At 40.3% G+C, this 18,498-nt stretch overlaps 1 protein-coding gene across 3 annotated transcripts in view; it reads left to right on the top strand.

The window, feature by feature from the left end:
- The first annotated feature begins 15,584 nt into the window (after positions 1 to 15,584).
- Positions 15,585 to 18,498, top strand: part of esyt2a (extended synaptotagmin-like protein 2a) — a 65,235-nt gene continuing 62,321 nt past the window's right edge. For 2 of the 3 annotated variants that reach the window (XM_040143662.1, XM_040143661.1), the window contains exons 1-2: positions 15,585 to 15,750; positions 17,064 to 17,451. In XM_040143662.1, the coding sequence (XP_039999596.1) occupies positions 17,071 to 17,451 (381 nt within the window). In that variant the 5' untranslated portion in view covers positions 15,585 to 15,750; positions 17,064 to 17,070. The remainder of the gene's footprint in view (positions 15,751 to 17,063; positions 17,452 to 18,498) is intronic. The other variant, XM_040143659.1, reaches the window with a different exon arrangement.

The following is an 18,498-nucleotide window of genomic DNA, read 5'->3' as shown; positions in this document are numbered from 1 at the left end:
CATCGCCTTAAAAAACATTTCACATGAGACCAGTTAAATGATTGTCACCAGGAGATTGTATTGGCTCAGTCGTTATGGAAATTGTAAATGTTTAAATTTCCATTTGTTCTGGAGCACTTCAAGGACCTCTCATCCGGGAAGGCTCAGAAGTTGAGCCTCAAAGTTCAATCTTGAGCTCTGAAACAGCAGTTGACAAAACAATCTCACCTTAAAGCAGTTCTAATCAATATTTTTACAGTAACAATGTTATCGAATGACAATGTGAAAACAAAGTGATAGTGTGAAAGGGGTCATTTGTACTGATGAAACTCCATAGAATCATCAGCTGAATCTGCAGCTACCCTCAGCTCTACTGAGCTTTACAGTGAGTTTCAGCTCACTGTTTACTTGTTCGGACCACAACTTTACTGCTCTGTTTCAATCTCACCGCTCTCGTAGTGTCGTTTTAGGCTGCAGCAGAGAAACAGCCCCACAAAAGCCACTGTCCACTACCTGCTCAGCAGCAAACAGCAGACAGACACAGTCAGAGACCAGCTGGTGAACATAGTGGAGCATTTAGCAGCTAAAGAGCCAGATACTGCCCTCAGGAGCTGGTGGAGACCAAAAACAGAGCTACAAGAAAGGAAACATTGGACTCAGATTCATCTGGTCGACACAAACATGACTCTAAATGAATGATAATGTTGCTCTATAACTGCTGGATATGTACATGAATAAGAAACTGTTTGCTAACAAATTCACTGTATCAACTTAAAATTGTTAAAAAAGTATGTCATGGTGGGGCTGACAACTTGTTTTCTGCTGCCCCCAAGTGGCCAAAAAAATTTACTAGTGCAGGCTTAAAGTAATTTAGGAATTTTCAAATATGACAAATGATACTCAACAGCAGATGAACTGCTGTTTCCAAAGTCAAGAACTTTGAAACTCAACTTTTAATGTTAAGTACGCGTGGATGTGAAGTCCTTACAGTGCTCCTAAAAAAATGAAAGCTTGAATATGACAATTTCCATAACTGGACAAACTTCATCTGCCGCTGAAGATCATGTATACTGTGGTAAGCTTCACAACAACTAAATGGGCATTGGGGTGAGATTGCTTGGTCATTGACTTATACGGATGATATCTGATCTGGCGCCCCACCATCTGGATGGCATGCCCAACACTTAACAATGAAATATGATACGTTGTTTTTAAAGGACCTTACAAAATGACTCATTCAACTCTATCAACGCATTTTCTGATCTGCCCCCTTAATGGTTAAGGGTAGGTTAGGTTTAAGCAACCCAACCCCTTGGTTAAGGTGAGAAAAACTTTGACTAATGGTTGGAGGTGTGATGAAAACAGTGGTCTTGAGTGTCTAGTACTTTGTATATCCACCCTGACCTCGTCATGCAGCCCTTTAAACTTCCTTTTTCATTCCTCATAACATTCCTCGATACTTAGCTGAAACCATAATTGCTTTTTGCTGACATTTGTAGTTAGATGGCCTGTGGTGCTCACCGCCTGCAGTTCACAGTTTATCCTCTTCATCCATTACCACTGAACCCCCAACAGTTGCAATACAGGCATCTTTTCATCACCACTTCATTTTTTCTTTCCAGACGAATCAGAACGAAAAACAGAAGCCCCGTGCTGCGTGTTTCCACAACAATAGATGAAGGCTGAGCAAAACAACAGAGCACTGGCTCAAACCAGGGGTTTGTTTGTTGGCATGTGAAGAGAGCAGTTTGATTCCACCATAGTGTGAAAGCTGCATCCAAGCACTCAGGTACCCCTGAACAACCTGTAGCACGGAGCATCTTATTATAACTTGAACTTTTAAAGTCAAACTCAAATTTGAATTTTTCGCACTTTTTACATAGGAAAGAGGACATATATACTGCAATTATACGGCAGCCGTTGTGCACATTTTTCCATTTTTCAAAAGAGGATAAAGCCTTTTTGGACATATTTGTGGAAACAGTATCTAAACTTCATTCCCATGGGAGCAGCTGACTGACATCTGACGGTTGGTGTTAGGAGACGAGCTGCCAACTTCTGTGGCGCGCTACTGACTGAATTACGTCATACTGTTTAGCCTACAAACGTCGATGCAATAAACTATTCGTTCCATTGTTAAATAAGGACACATGGCGCTTTTTATGCACCGTTAATAATGTAAGACATCTGCCACTTTAAAACATTCAGTATTTTGGAAGAATCACCCTGGTGTCAGGTTTGTACTCCACAGGGAAATTGGAAGCTGGAGAGCTAGCTTACTAGCCTACACCAATTTCCAGAGTGCAATGGAAGCAGAATTATCAAAACATCATGGCGTACATGAAGCGTGTGACTTAAAAAGGTCCACTGAAGCGTCCGCTGCACTGGAGAGAGATGAAAACATCACATGAGGAGGCTCTAACCTTCCTCAAATGGAACAAACATAATTTCAATTTTCCATCATGGTTTCCTCTTTGTTTTCCACCGTTAAGAGGATTGACTGGCGCTCTTTTAACGCCCTCATCTTGTTGTGTCCTCTTCCTCTGCGATGATTTAAATTAGCACCACCAGCTGTTACAAGGGTAGAGGATGGAAACATACATTAATTTGAATTAAAGCTTTCTCTCTTCCATGGGTCGGGTTGCGTTGAGAGCGAAGGACCAGACTCACAGGAACACGTAGAGTCCTGTAACCTCCTGTAACCTCAGCGCTGCGGAGTGATATAGGTAGCGCTCAAAGATGTGACTACGAAACAGCCAATGTTGATATCCCGGCTGGTTAGCTGCCGGCGTGCCGAGAGAATTGAACTGATGTTACGAAAAGAAGCCTTTAGCGCAAATCCAAGCAGGAAGACAACTGTTAACCAGCCTTATCTCGTCATCACACTGATGCTCCACCCCCTCCACTATTATCCAATGACTGACCGGGTTTTGCGCGCGGGCTTTCCTATCATCCAATGATCATCTTAGCTGAAGAATATACGAACCACGTTACCTATGATGTCTCTCTCTTCTGTCATCGCAGTCCGTGCCCCTCCACCACCCCACTGCCACCGGTGTCACAGGCCCCCCGGGCAATGTCAGATTGGCTGCTCTTCTTAGGGCGCTATCCCTATACGTCTCTTTAATCGACGGAGTCAATGCCAAAGTCTTTGCTAAATAAAGTTTCTGCGTTCATGTTAATAAGTGTCTTTCTTGACGGAACTATTTTTTGTGCCCGTCTGCACGGATCTTTGCACCAACAGCTGTCAGTCGGAACAAAAAATTCACGACTCCTTGGAAAACACTAATGTAGAGGGCGCCATCTGCACAGACAACTAAAATTTGTATGTCTTTTTTTTCAGTAATTACAATTTTGACTGCGTTAGCAGACAAGTTAGAATCAACACCATGGATCTAAAAAAATAGATTTCTTAGTAAAATTGTACTGTAATTTCTGTTTGACAATGAAACATGTCGTTAGGCATTAGCGCCAGGTTCTTTGCGTTTCCCCTGCAGTGAGTCTTTCAGGTTTTCAGCTGCAGTGCACTAACTCACAGCTGTGTACATGGTTTCTCTCTTCTACAGTAAACTCGCGAAAGCGGAGCGAGGATGAAGTGACACATATTTACACAAAGCCAGAGGCGACCAGCTGCCCTGCTGTGGGCGAACATATCTACACTGCATTAAAATGTGCAGACAGAAAAACATCAGTCCTCCATCCAACTGCTTCAAGTGATTTATGGCTTGTGTATAAACCCAAATTTAAACAGTGTGGTGGTGTTCGCATACTCTAACATCATATGTACCCATCCTGATCCAGAAAGGGGAGGGAAAGAATCACTAGTCTTTTTCTTGTTTTTATTCATTCTCAGTTCTTATTTTTGTTATTTGTGATTGATTTTTCATTTTCGATAGCCATTAAGTAATTTTTTCAATACTATCTTCTTCGTAGTAAGAATACTCGGGACCAAGTTGTGGTGGAACTCACAAACATTAAATGATTAAAGCTAAAGAACGCATGATTTTGTTGATGCATTTGCTCTTAAAGTTCAGCTTGAGTTTAACATGAATTATTTGATGAAAAGACTTGTTCTGAGAGAGTCATTATTTAATAAAAACAGGTTTCATTTGATCAACATTTTATCTCAACTAATTATAATTCCTGGTTGTAGTGGTATCCTGCCACAAAGAATTGAGAAGTGAAAACTACTAATCATCAACGTAAAGATGAGTTTTTGATTAACTATGTATGATGAGCAGTGGTCAGTATGTCTGCGGCATAGCTGAGTCCATTTGAAATTCAGAGGTTTGTTTTCAAAAAGATGTTAATTTTATTGTGCTTGACTGAGAAAATTCAAACAGACTAAAATGAATTCAGCACAGGGACACTATGGAAAATGCGGTCTGTTCATTTTTGATGGCACTGAAAAACAACCGCAAAGTTTAACAAAGGTAAGCAAAAATAAAAAATAAAAAAATAAATAAACACAAATCTTGCCATTGAAGTTCATTCTTGACCGTGAAAAACGGTAGTTGACCAAATGATCACACAAGGTCCATGAATTACTGTTTCCGCGATCGAGGATGAACTTTCAATCCCAAAGTTCTAACCAACATGGATGAGAAGTCCTTCAAATGCTGAGAAAATAAATGTAAATTTGAACATTTACAATTCAGTGCCTGTCAAAAGCTCCAGAGGCACAGGTAACGCACCTTGTCATGTGACTGTTTTTTCCGAGTAACTGGAAACTAAAAAACTGGAAACTAACTGAACAGCCAGCTCAGTATTTGTGCATTATCCATATTCATAAAATGAATATGTGTCTAAATAAAGTATTGTGCTATTCCCTCTAAAAAAAGGAAAGTAAAAAAAAGAGTTGAACTAATTTCTTCACATTACCGACTTCAACAATAAGTGGTAAAATAACAGAACTCAGCTGGGCCCATAAGGATGTTTGCTTTTTAGATAAATGACATATAACATGATTCTCAGTACCGTATTCACATTTTCGAGTTTTAGTTTCGTCCATATTAAAATATCATCAGCTCACTATTCTTTGCTCTATAGAGTGAACTCAGAGTCTCTGATGAATGTTGATCTTTGCGTTATTAAAAAAATGCCTCATCACACCCATAGCTGTGGAAAGAAGAGCACGTCTTTTAACCAAGGGCCAATAATTCGTCTATGCCAAAGCCTGCTTGCTTCCATACCAGGTAGCCGGTTCCATAACTGAGCAATACATGTCACCCCGTGAGTCTCACATTGCTCCCGTCCTCTGACGACCCTCGCTATAGCCAACTTTAGATGCATATCTGTGCACACCCAGGAAATATCTTATAGCACTGTTTTGCAGTGATGCACACATTGAAATATTTATAAGGCCCCGAAACCCAGGGGAATGAACAAGTACAGGACGCACACACAAAGCAGGCTTGAAAAAGTTTCGCGTATGTTTGAAATCTCGTGTCCTTCCAGTTCTTACTTTTACGAGCGATTCCTCTAGGAGCTCCACCTGACGATTCATCCATCCATCCATTAGCTATACCCCTTATCCTTTGGGCCGGGCACACCCTGGACAGCTCACCAGTAGATCATTATCCTAAAGAGAATAAATAGGTTTTTAATATATAACGTAAATATATATGCAATCTGGTCTTGAGAGCACATCATTTTCTCGTTGGTAACGATAGCACAGGGGGTGGTGCTATTTGGAAGCAGACAGCCATGTAGGTGTGGAGTAAAGGTTGAAAACACAGCGCTACTATCTCAAATCCGGGTTAAAAAGGGATCAAATGAATAACTGTATTTTTTTCTCGTAACGATGAGTGTTGTACGACCAGTGAAAAGTTTTCATAGCTTACGTGTTCCTATTCAAGTAGCAAACTATACTGGAGTGCACTTCATACTGGTGTCAGTCGGTTTTGTGACTCTTTTCCCTTAAAGTCCGTAAAACCCTCACTGTCTGTTTTCAGTAAATGAGCACCTATTTGGAAATTATTAGTTTCCTTTTTATAATTGAGGGCATCTTTTTTTTAAAATTAAAATCTAGCCATCTATTTATCATTCTTATTCCTCTTATCTTATCAAACCTGATTAATGTCTCCTCTACGGTTTTACCCTGCTAGTTTGTTCAGTCATAGCCCCCCCCCCCAAAAAAAAAAGATTCAAGATAAGATGAGTGCTAATGTGTAAGTGACCCATTTATCTTTTATCTTATCGTTTTGGAAACTGAATCACACACAAAACTAAACAAAGACAACTATGTATTAAGGTGCAGTTTGTATAGGTTTTCTTAGATTTTTAACACTGAGGCAAACAGTTAATATTTTGCACTGTTATCTTCCTATGGGACAATTTCACACCAAGTAGTTAACAGTACTTAATGTTTATTGGATAATTTGAATGGTCACACGCAGCTTTTCAATGCTAAAGTTTTAAAGAACTGTTTCCCATCTTCACATCAAACCCATGGAGGAGTTGCCTGCTTTAAAACACTTTACATTTTGCTCTCTTTATTAGGTTTTCATGACTCTAAATTTACCATCTACCTTTGTTACAGATGACGTCCCTTATAGTGTTTTACAAGCATAAATGTGAAGCCCTAATGATACTGGACCGTGACTGGCTGACACAGCAGCAGTTCGTCTAATGCTAATGACTTAAATCTCTTCAGTGGAAAACTGCTCAGGATGATCGGATAGATTTTTTAAAAAAATTCTTTAGGCAGCGAAACCAATCAAGGCCTGGTTCAGTTGTGATGTGTTTCTCAAAAGGTAATCACTGACTGGTTGGAAAGAGAAAAAAGAAAAAAGAAAAAAAAAAACCACAGGTGGATGATTGGAAAGAGAAGTTACTTTAAATATAATCACTCACAAGTGACTTTGTGGAATAGCTTTTAAAAATAAGGAATAACTGAATTCTTATACAAGGCCTTATTCTAGGGAATTGCAGTATATTTAAGACATGATGATCACCTATAGTGGAGCTCGAATCCTGACTTTAAGCGCATCGTCTCCTAAATACCATCCAGAGGGATGGAAAGAAAAAGAAATCAGAGCGACCGCCTGCTGCTTCTGCAGTGTCAGGTCCACGCTGGAGGTCTGGCATGTGACTCTCTAGGAGGACTTTTAAAGAGAGGTAGGTGATAGCCTTTGGCCATACTGACTGATGTCTGTGAAGAGTTTGTCACAAATCAGTTGCCGTCACGAGTTTCTCTCTGCGTCTCCGAGACCTGAGGTTAAGACGTGAATGTACACGCCCAATCTTTTGTGCAGGGGTCAATCTTACAATATTCAGTAAGAGCAGATATTCAGTGAGGTTAGAGACGGCTTCCATAAAAAAATTATTTGCATATTTATAGACTTTTCAGTAGACGGGGACGAGTTGTGCTCTTAATGCCTTCTGCTGTAGCTTATTGAATTTGTTATGCAAAGGCAACATAGCTCAAGATATTATCGGGCCTGCAAACTCGAGAGGGATGAAAAAAGTGACGGATGAGAAACTGAAATCCTGTAGGCGGGACTGGGGGCGCCCCCCCATCTCCAAAAAACATGTTTACAAATTTAACATATAAATGAATCACTGAGTGCAGTGTGATATCAAAATAGAGGGAAAAAAATGTTTTTTTTCCTTCAGTTTCTTGGATTAAAGCCGCTGCACAAAGTCAAAACGACACCTGCCGACAGAACGACCGTGCTGCGCAGACACGGACTGAAAAATTCCACTCAGCCTCATTATGTTTAAGTGCATCATTGCTTCTACTTTCATGCCTTTTGGCCTTGACATGGATTTCAAGTGCTTGTTGTCACTTTCTTAATGCTTTTGTGCTGCACTGCAGAATGGCCGGAAATGAAACTGCACTTTCCAGTTTAACAGAGACCGTCCTCCCAAGAACAGTAGAGCTGAAATGATTAGTCAATTCAATCGATTAGTCTATCGAAAGAAAGATTATTTGCAACTATATTTGATAGTTCCAGGTTCTTTTGTTCTTCTGACACTATAATAACTGGAACAGTTTTTTGGTTTTGGAGGCTCCCAGGCAAAGAAAGACAATCAATGGCGCCACCTTGTGCTCTAGATGGGTCAACAAAACGTTGGACTTTAACTCTGCAGACTTCTGTTCACTTTCCCATTTTCCAGCCACTGACCAACGTTGGTTTCTTTTAACCATGACAGCGATCCTTCCCTGACATTGACCAAGCAGTTATTTTAACCCAAGCCACGATTCCCTAGCCATAACCAGCCTAACCAGGTCAATTTTTGTGTCTTTATCTAACCAAAATGTATCCATAGCTGTGTCCGATCAGAAAATGTTTTTATTTTTGCAACAGTGACTTGTAAACGGACGGAGGTCAGAATGCTCACGTGCGTCGTTCTGGAGGATAGTTGCAATCATCGTATTTGTCTTTTAATCTGAGGGACTTGCTTTTAATTGATCAAAGCAAGGTATTTTTACAAATGTAAAATGTGCCTATAGGAACGCTAAGTGTCCTTTGCCTTTGAGCTTTAAATAAGACCCATCTTTTTCTGCCTCAGCTCTTCCTGTATTTGTTTTCCCTCACCTGAACAGTCTGGGGACACAGGATGGTTTATTGCCTCGGTGCTGTTGCTTTGCAAATTGCTCTTCTCCCACCAACGTATTAGGAAGCACATTGTTCCTCCCCCTCATCATCCCTCTCTCTTTCATTACGCTGCACAGTTTCAGAGAGGAGAGCAAAATGAAATGAGAATAATGAGCATAGCAGTGTTACAGGCTGCATTTGCCCTACAAGATAATCCTTTATTGTAATGTTTGCGCCATTAGTTTTCTTTATTTTTAATTTGGAAAGAAAGGAACTCTCCCTGTCTCGGTTTACTTAGGTCTCTTGTGAAGTGGTGATCGTGACCCAAACTCAGTGTATCCTAACATTAAAGTGTTTGTGGGATACAGAGAGTGAACCAAAACGCATTTTCTAATAGCTTCCTATTTCTTTAGCTAACAATTACACTATACATTTATCACCATTGGTATTTAGTTTGACTCTGTTATCCTGAGGGAATTACATTGAGTGCAACAGCAGAAAATGGTTTAATAAATCACTTTTATTACAAATCACAAAGATGACAACATAACAACTTCCATAATTCACAGCTTAGTTATGCTCTAACACATTTTCTGATTTTAATACAGCCATAATAATGAGAATTTGCCTTGCATCGTTTTCAGTTTATTATACTACCCCAACTTTATACATATAAATCTAACTTGATTGTCTGTATATACATTCGTCTGACCCATTTAGGGTTTATTATGAAACAAATTCAGTAAAAAAGAAATACTTGTATTCTTTTATTTTTCTTTTCAATTATCTGACTACTTAGCTGCTTCCCAATTTGATGCATCTTTTCCCCTTTCTGTTTTTCTTTCTGTCTCTAACTGCCCATCTTAAACCACCTTTTTACATTTTAATGTAAAAAGGTGGTTTCCCCGTCTTATTTCCCCCTTGCATGGATACACATGACATATTGATGTTGTACTGTAAATTTTATATATATATATACATCTATATGTATATATACGTATATATATGTATATGTATATGTGTGTGTATATATATATATATATATATATATATATATATACACAATACAATACAATTGTACAATGTACATTTACAATAGTCTTTGTATACAGTTTAAAAAAAATGTTTTTTTGATAACTGTAGTGCGAATCTTAACCATCACTTGACAAGTGATTCTTATGACTATTGTTCTTGCACATTGCAAAGTTCATTTTAAAATGGTAAGCAGCTGTTTGAGCAGAAAAAAAACAAACAATCAAAATGGTTACTAAATTAGCTTTATGCAGAGGTGAGTTTCTTCTTAATAAACCACATAACTACATAATCCCACAGATCACGTGGCTGGTTCAAGACACTGTAGCATAAAAACAAAGTCCCTTTGAGCATTGCCGTCAACTTCCGCTGAAAGTGCTGTCTTGAAACGCTATGCTAGTTTTTGTATGATGATGATAGCCCACGTAAAAATTGAGATAGGAAGATATAAATTTGACATAAAAATCATGTTTAAGCCTCCGTAGAAGTTGCAAAAATGGGACGGGGCAGGTGTTGCATTTATCTTAACATCCTTGTACGTTTTTTGTCATCTGAAGAAATGGGTGAAGAAAAAAAGTTTGAATCTGCTGACTCTGCTCGACAGGCTGAATATTTGAGGGAGGTGGTGGAGGGGTGAACTGGGCAGGAGAAGCCAGAGAAAGCGCGGGAGAGAGACCAGCAGAGACCAGCAGAGACCGAGAGGGATACTGTGCTACTCTAAGATTTGGAGAGTTCGGATTTGCATTTGAAGATTTCTTTGCGGGAGAAAATGAAGCAAACACTAAAACACAGAAAGAGATACTGATTTGCTCTTTCAGACAGAGGACGCAGCTCTGCTAAGGCGACCAGATTTGTGAAATAAAAACCGGGGACATTTCCAGTTCGGCATCCAATATATCATTAAAATTTCCAATGTTTTTATCGATGAAGTATAAAATTGGGTACTAGCTAAACAGCTTTGTAAACCGTGTCAGAAAAATCACACAGTAGCCTGCCATGGTGAGTGAAGCAATGGTAAACTATGGAACACTCAGTAAAGAAAATGGTCCTTGATAGCAAATAGTACACTGTTAGATAAAATAGCTTGGTTAACAGATCTCTTGTTTCTTGCCTCATTCTTTGTATTTATTGTTTAGAATAATAAATTGGCGGGCTCTGCAATCATTTCTCTACCTTTCCTCCTCCATCTTCACTCTTCATATACAGTCTCCCTCCTCTCCTTCCTCTCCACTCTTCCTACAGAGATTAAAGAAAAAAAAAAATCCCGCCTAGATCCAAGTAGATTGTATGTCTACAAATCAGCTTCCTAAATCCCATAACCCCACCCCTGATTCTGACCCTGGGTAACCTCCAAGCTTGAAAAGACGTTAGTGGAGATTTTGTGGATTCACTTGACACTTACTAGTGTCGTGTTCGAATTTTACACAGCAGCTTTCTCTAAAACTAGGTGAGCGAGTGGTTAGTAGTAGAAGAAGAGTGATATGAAGCTGCTACTGTGAGCAGCCATTCCCTTCTGTTGGCAAAAACAAGCACAATGCGAGACGACGTACCGTCTGCTCTGCTGCCCGCTCTTTCTTTGCAGTCTGTTTTAAATTCACAGTCAAAAAACAGGGACATTTCCGGGCACAGCTCCAGCCGGGGACAGACCACCAAAAACCGGGACGTCTGCCCCCCCCCCTTAGCCCTGCAGAAGATCTGCAATTCGTCTGAGTCGGAGAGTGATGGCGTTGATGATGACGACGAGAGGTGAGATGAACTTCTTACGAACATTGAGTCATTGCTTTTCTGTTTTGCCTTTTACTCTCTTTGTAAACTCTCTTGTTTCATATGTATATATATGTATGTGCGTATGTGTATATACAGTATAACTACCTGTACATATTTCTTGAATAATTTTGAATCTTTTTACGTGTGTTACTGTCATGTACATGTGCAGAGACGATGAGCAGCCAGAAACATCTATAACCCCAACAACGAGCACACGGAGGGAGCGTGTGATAGGGGATCAAACCAGGTCAAGATCTCCACAAGCCCAGTCAGCACAGGCACACCGCAGCCCTGGAAAACAGAAAATGAACCTGATGCTGCCCCACAAACCAGGAGGTTCGTGCCCCGCAGAACACCAGGAGCCCAGGTGAACACAAGTTCCACACCTTCACCGATGGACCTTTTCCAGTTGTTTTTCTCCACTGATACAATGTAGACGATCTGCAAAACGCCAACAAGCATGCAGCAGAAAACGACATGGGCAAGAAGTACAAATGGGCTGACGTTGAAGTTGAGAAACTCTACAAATTCCTTGGTCTCCTCATATTTACAGCGTTAGTGTCACTGCCAAGTCTCCCAGACTACTGAAGACACAACCACATGTTTTCTAGCCACCGTCATGACCGCAAACAGATTCAAGCCGTTATTAATGAACATCCACCTCTGTGATCCAGAGGAGGACACTAAAAATGACAAGAAGAAGGGAAAACCACACTATGATAAGATGTTCAGAATCAAACCTCTTATTGCTGACCTGCCAAGCTCATTACCACCCCAGGAAGGAATTGGCAGTCGATTAGAGAACTGTGGCAACTAAGGCAAAAACTGGCATGACCCAATATATGAAGGACAACCCAACAAAATGGAGGATCTACACCAGTCCCAAACCGTTCCTTGACTTGGTCAGCAATGGAGTTTGGAGCATGCGGTACCTAAAGGGACAACAGGAAAGGGTCTCCCAGTGGGAGAGCAAAATGCCCCCATCAGAAAAGCAAAAAGAACATGGGTGGGGTTGACCTATTAGTGCAACTCAACCAGCATTACTCCACCCACCACAATAATGCTCGCTGGTATTGCGCCCTGTTCCTGCACTTTGTGTACATCGCACCAATAAATACCGACATCCTGCACTGTGAGATCAGCAACACGCAACAGGTACAGCAAACGATGCACAAGAGGAGCCTCCTGGTTGGACTGGTGACCCAGCTGCGTGGGGCGGACAAGACAGGAGTTCCCATCAACAGGAGTGCTGACCAAGTTCCCATCGCCAAGGTTACAGATGCCAGAGAGAAAGCCACACAAGGCCGCAGGATCTGCCGACACTGCCACCAAGGGGCCAAAAACGGGAACCTCACACCATGGTAATGTAAGTCTTGTGATGTAGCCCTCTGTGTCATTGTTGACAGAAACTGTTTTAAGTAGTGGCACAGATTTATGGCCACACCTGATTTTTGCTGCATATAGTTGTGTGTAGTTTGATTTCATCTCTATTTTACCTTTATATGTTACTTTTGCACCATTAAGGAACCGCCCACACTTTGGGAATGCAAGGCCTGTAATGTAGTTCTCTAACTGTGTACATAAAAATGCTTTGAACAGTGGCATAGCTAAAAAGAAGAAGAAGAAAAAACAGCCTATGGCTTCACCTGCTTTCTGTTGAAAATAGTTGTATATAGCTTGGTTTTATCTCGATTTTACCATTGTATTTTCACATTTTTAACCTTAAGACTACTTCATTGAGCATGTTTGTGTTTTTTATAGTAAATTAAAAGAACCCATCATTTTCCAAATCTGATTTTATGTGTTTTGTGTGTTTTTTTGGGGGGTTGGGTCAAACATATTGATACAGTATGTCAAAGTGAAATAAATAAAATAAAAGCAAAATCAAAAGTATTAAAAAAAGGCCAACATGGCCCAAAGTTCCTAAGGCATGGGATGTGAAAAACTCCACTATGAAACTCATTGATTCAAGGGCATTGGGGTATGGGTGCCATATTGAATACAGGACTTCTTACTGCCAACACACTTTGCAGAGGGTTTTTCCAATTTACTAAAGTGCTACTGCCTATCTGAATGGAAAAAGAAAAATATTTTTTATAGGAGGGTTTCATGAATCAACTTTATACGAACTGTCAGTGGACGATCCTCACTTTTTCTCGGAATTAATACACTGTTTATGATTAATTCACTGTCTAGGATATATATTTATACTCCTCAACAGCTGTGATGCTCGAGTTTACAAACACTACCATGACATCTAGTGGGGAAATGCTGGTAGCAAAGTCTGCTGTTCAAGTCTACAAAACAGCACACTGAACAGTGATGGTCTGCAAACTGCCCCAAATCTCTTCTAAATTCACATTACATTGATGTTCTCTAATGATTCATATGATAGATTATCTTCCTAAAACACTTAGCTGCCTTACCTATGCGCTTTAAACTACAGTGAGGTCAACATCAAATTAGGCACCGACATTAAAGGCAATGAACAGGATGAAATGGTCAAAGGTCAAAGGCTAGTATCCTAATTGCATTTGTGAGGAATTGGTCAAGTGGGGAAAGAAGAACACATGGAGTCAGCTTATCGCCTGCTGTATAACGTCAATTATTGTTTTCTCGAGACCAGATACAGTATGATGCCATTTCAACACACTGTCTTCCCTGTCAAAGTTGTGTTTTACGAAGAACATATGTAGGAAAATGGAAAAAAAAGGGGGTGAAAGTACATTCATTTTTCACTCTGCTAAATATGAGTAGCATCGCATCGGCCAACTCCAGTATTTTTAGACTCGGTATATTTAGATTTGATTATTTTTAGGGCAATAAATAAAATAAAATTATTCAGTGTGTCCCCACCACAATTTTATTCTTGGGAAGGCTTTTAGAGGATCCAGAAGAGAAATCAAATAAACAGAAAAATATAATTAAACTCAATAACTAGACATCATAGTAAAACCCCCAAGGCTTTTTAAAACCTATTCATGAGACCTTTATTCTATTTGTGAAAATATAAAAGGGGGGAGATTTCACCATTTTTCCCCCATCTAGACCACACTGTGCCAGGTCTAAATCGAGAACTACCATAGGCCTACTTGGACTTGTCAGACCTGGTCTTGATTAACATGGAATCCACTTTTTGACTCATAGAACCTTTTTTTTAACTATATTTGTAAAACGTGAAAAAGAACGATTTCACAGCTTTTTCTCCACCTAGACCAAAGTGAACCAGGTCTATAGAAGAAAATCTATTGTAATTAGACCCGTCAAATATGGACTTAATGAACATGGAGACTCCAAGTACTGTTTCACATTTGTGAAATCTTTCATTATGTGAAAATAACAAAGAGGGCTATTTCAGAGCTTTTTTTTCCACCCAGACAAAGTAAAACCATGTTTGTTAAATACTTTCATTTTATACTTTTATATAACTTTTATTCTATTTGTGAAAACACAAAAAAGGAAATAGCTATTGTTTGGCTTTTTCTCATCTAGATGGGAAAAAAAATTTAGACTTTTCAAACATGGACTAAGCTACCATGGAGACTCCAGCGACCGTTTAAACCGAGTTAATTTAGGATTTGTGAGACTTTTACAGTGATAAAAAGAGAAAATCCAGCAAATCTAAGCTGATTTTTTTTGGGGATAAATTGACATTTATGAAACAAACAAACAAAAACAAAAATTGCTGCTAAGTGAATGTGACATCTTCAAATGTCCCTCCAAACCTCCCAAATATTCAGTTTACAATAATATGTTATTCAGTAAATAGTTAATAATATTGAGAGGCTAAATCCTGCTATTTTCCTTTTATTTGCTTTCTCACTTTTCGCACAAAATGTCTGACACGATTGATTTATAATTAATATAGTAGCCGACTGACTAGTCGAATAATTGATTAACCGTTTCAGTTCTAAACGAGATTACCTGAAGACTACAAAGACTGTTGGATTAGCGAAAGCTGTGTTTTATTTGTGAAAACAACACAGTTTTTCACAGGTAATTCTTTCCATCAAAACCATAATGGGCCAGATCTAGATTTAAAAAAAAAAATGTTGTAGTCAAACTTGTCAAACGTGGACTAGAAGAACACTAAAACTCTAAAGAACGTTAAAAACCCGGGTTTATGTCTGTGAAACCTTGACAGTGGCGTGGACTCGTCACCGCTTCTCCCGCCGCAAGATGGCGTCCGGGTCCGCCGTTGAGTTCGCGTTTTCGAAGCTCCCTCCCCGGCGGAGGGCTGACCCCTTTCCCGCGATGACAGTTTCCTGCGGGCTGGCCGAGACGGACTGGCCGCCCTCGCAGCAGGATGTGCTGAAGCGGAGAGACAGGGCCGTCAGAGTGCAGCAGGCCGGCATGCGGTGGACTCGGCTGGCGGAGTGAATTTGATTTCCATCTGTCGCGGAAGAGCGGTTGTCGCAGGGAGATACCGGTGAGTGTGACGCTTTCTGGGCGGCTAGCGTAGAGGAAGAAGTTGTTGTTGTTGTTTTGTTTTTTTTGTCCCCCCCCCCCGCTGCTGTTTGGTTCACACAGTGCTGGTGGTGGAGTCGTAGCCTCGATACGTGTCACTTTGCAGAGAACGTCACAACAGGTTCCGTTTAAAAATCTGCCACTTGAGCACTGATCGACTTAACGGGGAATATTTACACGCCGTAAGTGATGGCTTAAAGTGTGTATTGGATTCAGACGTGGGTGCTCTTCTATTCGGCGTACATACAACCAAGTCATACGACATACATTTCAAATGAAATTCTACTTTCATGACCGTTTCACACTTGTTGCCATCTACGGTTGTGGCGGCAGGGGATTGCGGCGCCAACGGTTGAGGCACTTTTTAAAGTTAAAATACTACCGACAAATTTGCGTGAAGGCGTACTGGATGTGCGCCGAATTGAAGAGTGGATCCAAACGTTGCGCAAGAGATGTTAATTTCGATTCTGTCCCAGTATGTGCCGCTGCCACTTTTGCCAGGAATAAAGGTAACAAAAAGCGGACGTTTTTGCAAAAGAGTTTCGTAAGATTTCCTCTCCGCTCGACTGGGTGGACACTGGACTGACAGCTCAGCCTGCAGTCTGTGTGGATATGTATATCATTATTATAATAATAATAATTATTATAATATTATATTTTAGCCATCATATGCACTGTGGGACTCATAATTTATCAAACTAACCGAGCTATTTTGAAAAAATAAAATGATCAGAACAAGCTAATGCGGATGTGTCTTGGGATTTGCTTCATTTAATCAATCTTTTTAGTACCTGCTAGCTGAAGGTAAACTGTAACATGGCACATCTGGAGCAATATCTTGTAGTAGGCCTATTACTACTAAAATATCTGGGATATTCTTTTTTGATATACCATTATTTTAGTTACATTATAATTTTAAGATTTGCTGTAATACATAGTTTTCTTTATGGCATTTTTTTTTTCCACAAGATTTCTAATTACAGTTTTGGATGTAAAAACCCTGGTCTTTGTAATCGGGATCTTTGGGAAAAGGAAACCTAAATACATTTCTCAGCCCAGTGTGATGTAACTGCACATCTAATCACTTTCGGCATGAAAATAACTAGCAATGCACAGAATCATGTGGTACATTTGTGGGGCTAAATAGTAAGCTTGTTGTGACTATTGCACGCCTGATGTTGTTTTATCCCTTTGGGTATAACTATAGCATGTTCTTGGTACAATCGCTTGACCTTTGACCTGTGGACATAAAAATCTTCAAAATTTTCTTTCCAGTGGGGAAATGAGTAACAGTATGGCGGGTTCGGCGGGACCAGGCGTCAGGGTAAATGGACCCGTCTCGGCTCCCAGCAGCCCGGTGAGGTCCCCCATGGACCAACCTCTGTCTCCAGAAGAGCTGGAAGAAGAGCAGCAGTCGTCACTGACAGACGTCACCCAAATGTGGATTAAATTTGCCAAGACTTTCGCCATCATATTCCCGATCTATGTCTTAGGATACTTTGAGTTCAGCTTTAGCTGGGTTCTGATTGGACTCGCCATGTTATTCTACTGGAGGAGAAACCATGGCAGCAAGGACTACAGGATAAACCGTGCCTTAGCATTCCTGGAACATGAGGAGAAATCAGTGAGGCAAAGCTTGCCTACTACGGAGCTGCCACCATGGGTAAGCCCCACAACATTATTACATTCCTGATATTATCGCTGTCTTGTCATGGTTGTTTGACATTTTGTCTCTGTTTCAAGCTTCACTTCCTTGGGTGTTCTCCCAGCCAACATCAAGTATAGGATGTCAGTATTGACTGGTTAACTGGTAAACTGACTGATAGAGATAACTGAATTCCCTGCTATGACTTCCCACTGATTTTCCAAATTTTCTTTACTGAAAATACAAATACCTTGAAACTTTTCTTTTGGGAAACTTGAGATAAGCACTATCCCCAAACAGAACGTTCCAGCTCACACCCTTTTGAGTATGTTCCCACATCCACTCAAATCCAAAGACCAGACAAGCACCCTGTGATTTCACTGTTTGAGTTAGAGGTTAACCTTTCCAAACTCCTGCATGTGAGGTGTTGAAACTGCACTGGAAGCTTTAGCTATACTTAATAAATGCCACAAGACTTGCCATTGGCTCCTTTTGAGACATACAGTATTTGAAATTGTTGACTAATACTCGCTTTTTCATATAATGAGTTACTGCTGTCATCTGGAGTCATGAGACAAGGAATGTTTGGGCAGTGTAGCTGCCATCAAATGGAGAAAATTAATTGTTTATGGCAGTCAGATAATCCAGAATGGCCAGCGATGTGAGGCCCCAGCTGTTTTACCATATGCCACTAAATTTGGTCTCTAAAAGACAGTTTGTAGACACTCAAGTGGTGTTTTTGAATGAGGAAAACTAATGTGGTTCCTATCGGGGGAACCACATTAGAAGCAACATCACTGACATTTGATACTTTGACACTTTCCTTTTAATTCACGGGGCGAAACAAACTTTGTTGCTTGTTAATGAGGGTCTTTTAAATAGCCATTGGAAAGGTCACACATTCTACCCTTTTGTTGACGGCACACAAGCTCACCATCAGTTCCAGGTTCTAACCTGCACTAGACTCTCTATGATCATTTCAATCCTGTTAACTGCCCGATGGAGTTGGAGTCCTCGGTGAATAATTCACACATGGCCCCGAAGACCACAGGGCTCCCAAGGCTG

Source organism: Xiphias gladius, chromosome 14 (genome assembly GCF_016859285.1).
Source record: "Xiphias gladius isolate SHS-SW01 ecotype Sanya breed wild chromosome 14, ASM1685928v1, whole genome shotgun sequence".
Lineage (NCBI taxonomy): Eukaryota > Metazoa > Chordata > Actinopteri > Istiophoriformes > Xiphiidae > Xiphias > Xiphias gladius.
The sequence above is the reverse complement of the archived record's forward strand: the minus strand, read 5'-3'. Positions and strand labels throughout refer to the sequence as shown.